The 2,796-nt window shown below is 54.1% G+C and overlaps 1 protein-coding gene across 1 annotated transcript; it reads right to left on the bottom strand.

The window, feature by feature from the left end:
• Positions 1-363: 363 nt before the first annotated feature.
• On the bottom strand, positions 364-2,554 carry Hoxb2 (homeobox B2). Its single transcript, XM_041665022.1, has 2 exons — positions 2,176-2,554; positions 364-1,421 (listed from the first exon to the last, which is right to left on the bottom strand). The coding sequence occupies exons 1-2, from the start codon at positions 2,552-2,554 to the stop codon at positions 742-744; spliced, it is 1,059 nt and encodes a 352-aa protein (XP_041520956.1). The 3' UTR covers positions 364-741.
• Between the last annotated feature and the right edge of the window lie 242 nt (positions 2,555-2,796).

The raw sequence follows: 2,796 nt of genomic DNA on the forward strand, positions 1-2,796 counted from the left end.
GAAGCTGGCGGGCCCCTGAGACATTTTCTTGCACCGGCTTGTGCTCCACGCTCTCTTTTTTCCACCCACCCCACCTTTATTTCCAACAAGGAGCCGGGGAACAGTCTAACAGAGCTAGAGGCCGGATGCTGGGCGGACGAATAGGAGACCAAGCTTCCAGAAAACTACCAATTCTTCTTGGTGTCCTGAACAGAGAAGTAGCCACCAAGCAGGGCCACTTTTGTACCATCCGGACTTTGCCAGCTAGGGAGATGGGACCATGCTATCGCTTGGTCACCTGAGCCAGACCAACCTCAAACGGGGCCTGGAATAGAGCTGAATCGGAATAGAGCTGAATCCCAACACAAGCACTCGTTTTCGTATTATAAAGACATTTATTTAATCTATGAAAATAATGTACAATAAATACTTTCCCCTTTTTCCTATTATTAAACAATTTTAATAAATAATCTACGATCTAAAACTTAAAAAAGAGGAAAATAGGTCCCTCTAGTTCTTTTTAAGAAAACCCTCCCCCACTAGAGTTTAATTATTCCTGAGATTTCGTTGGAAGGAGTTTTACCAAATGGATTTTTATCTGTATGGTTTTTAAAAAGTGAAAGGGAGTGAATTAAGCGCTAATTCATTAATACCTGAATTTTAGCAAAACACATACATATAACTAGAGGTGGAGAAGGCTCGATTTTTTTCCCCCCAATAGCCAAAGAGGACCAGGTAGAAAGGATCAAAGAAAGAAAAAAGTTAGGGAAATTGCAAGTCGATGGCACAGAGGGTGCTGGTGAAAAATTCCAGCTCTTCCTCGGAAAAAGGGACCGGGCTGTCCAGCGAGCCCTGCAGGCTGGGAGAAAGGCCTCCAGACATTGGGAGAAAAGAGTCTGCTGCGAAGAAGTTGAGGTCGGGCAGGAAAGGCGAATCCGGCCGCTCAGGGCAGGTATCTTCAGGCAGGGGCTCTGGCTGCAGGCCTGGGGCTCTGAGCATCGTGCAGCCGGGGTTCAGCGCGCCCACACTCTCCAGGGAAGTGGCAGGAGGCGCCGGCAGCGGCGCGCCCCGGGGACCCTGCGCAGCCTCGGCCGGGAGGAAACAAGCTTCTCGCAGCCGGTGAGAGGCAGAGGCGCCACGAGGGCTCACTACGGGTTCCTCGGCTGGGTCTCCCGAGTCGTCCGGGGCGCTCGGCCCGCCTGGCTCCCCATCCGGCGGTTCCCGGTGCTGCGTCTGCCGCTTGTGTTTCATGCGTCGGTTCTGGAACCATACTTTGACCTGCCTTTCGGTGAGGTCCAGCAAGGCGGCGATCTCCACGCGTCGCGGCCGGCACAAATACTTGTTGAAGTGGAACTCCTTCTCCAGCTCCAGCAGTTGCGTGTTGGTGTAGGCCGTGCGCAGCCTGCGCGAGCCGCCGCCGCTCTCCGGCAGTCCCGGGCCGTCTGCGAGGAAAGCACCCTGCGCATCAGAGAGGTCTCAACCCAGCCTCGTTTTAGCGGAGATCGGGAGCACCCAGTCCTCTAAAAAGACAATCAGCAGCCGTACCCAGGCTCCCACCCCACCCCCCAAAGCGGTTCCCTTTCTGTGGCTTTGGTTTTTTGTTTTTGGTTGGGTTTTTTTTTCCCCCCCGCTCTCCCACGCAGGAAGACCTGGCCCGGGTCAGGTCGGTGCATTCAGAGCCGCCCACGGTCCACGTAGGGGGCGGGGAGCAATTCCTTTTCTCTCCCAGAACCTCAGAGCCTCCCTCCCCCAGTCTTCCCAATGGACCCCTCAATTCGGAACTTTCCACCTCAACCTGGAGAGAGGGATCTTCACCCCTTTTCTTCCTAGCTTTTGAATTTCCCCTTCTCTCCTAGGCTTGAGAGAAATGGAAAGATAGCATCTTTTCCTGGCTCCAGATTCAATCTCAGGCACAACACTTCATTCCTCTACACAGATAAAGGGGAAACACTTCAATTTTCTTTTAGCACATAAAAAAATACCCTCTCCCCTCCCCACTCCCAGTCAGCTTCCATAATCTGCTGGTGGGTAGCGGTGGTGGTGCTGGTAGTGGCTAGGCCTGGACTTCAGCGGGATACTCTACTTCCCCAATCCCACAATCCATCGACCCAGGGAGCCCCACCAGACTCCCCACCATTTCACTTTCTCCCCTCTCTTCCAGCTGCCCCGCACCCCGCCCCCACTACGCTTACCCACCTGAAGGTGATCCGACCCCGGAGGCCCGAACCGAGGAAGCGACTGGAGGAGAAGCGGCTGTTTGGCTGGGTTTCTTAGCGGATTTCTTCTCTTTCATCCAGGGGAACTCGGGGGCTGGGGGTGCGGCGGGGAGTGGCGGCGGTGGCCGCAGAGCAGGCCCATCTTCAGCTTGCTTTTGGCTCCTGGGTCTCTGAAGGGTGGAGGCGCCGGGCTGGAGGCTGGGGAAGGTTTGCTCCAGAGGAGGAGGAGGAATTAATGTCGACTCCTTGATTGATGAAGTTTGAAATGTCTCCAAGACAGCGGGGAAGGAAGTCAGACACTCGGCGAGCGATGGCTGGCTGTTTATAAACCCAATCTCCCTCTCAAATTCAAAATTCATGGCTTTCAATGGTGGGGGAGGGGGCCTGCTGGGGGGGGCGTCAGGAGGCAGGATCGGAAGGGACCCCCTCTCCCGCCCCCCCCCAGGTTTATGCACTGAAGCGATTTCGCGGGGGAGGGGAATTTCTCGCTCTCTTTTTTTTTCAAATTTAGGCCTTTATAATTGTATATTGCTGATAAATACAAGCGTATGGGGACTGTCTCTATTAAACCCAGGACTCCGACGAAATTGCAGGGAATTCA

Source organism: Microtus oregoni, unplaced genomic scaffold (genome assembly GCF_018167655.1).
Source record: "Microtus oregoni isolate MIOR12 unplaced genomic scaffold, Mior012 000015F_ref0000493, whole genome shotgun sequence".
Classification (NCBI taxonomy): domain Eukaryota; kingdom Metazoa; phylum Chordata; class Mammalia; order Rodentia; family Cricetidae; genus Microtus; species Microtus oregoni.

Coding starts and splice junctions, on each gene's coding strand:
- Hoxb2 (XM_041665022.1), bottom strand. CDS start 2,554: ATGAATTTTGAATTTGAGAGGGAGATTGGGTTTATAAACAGCCAGCCA. Junction 1,422..2,175: donor CGGGGTCGGATCACCTTCAG/GTGGGTAAGCGT, acceptor CTTTCCTCGCAG/ACGGCCCGGGACTGCCGGAG.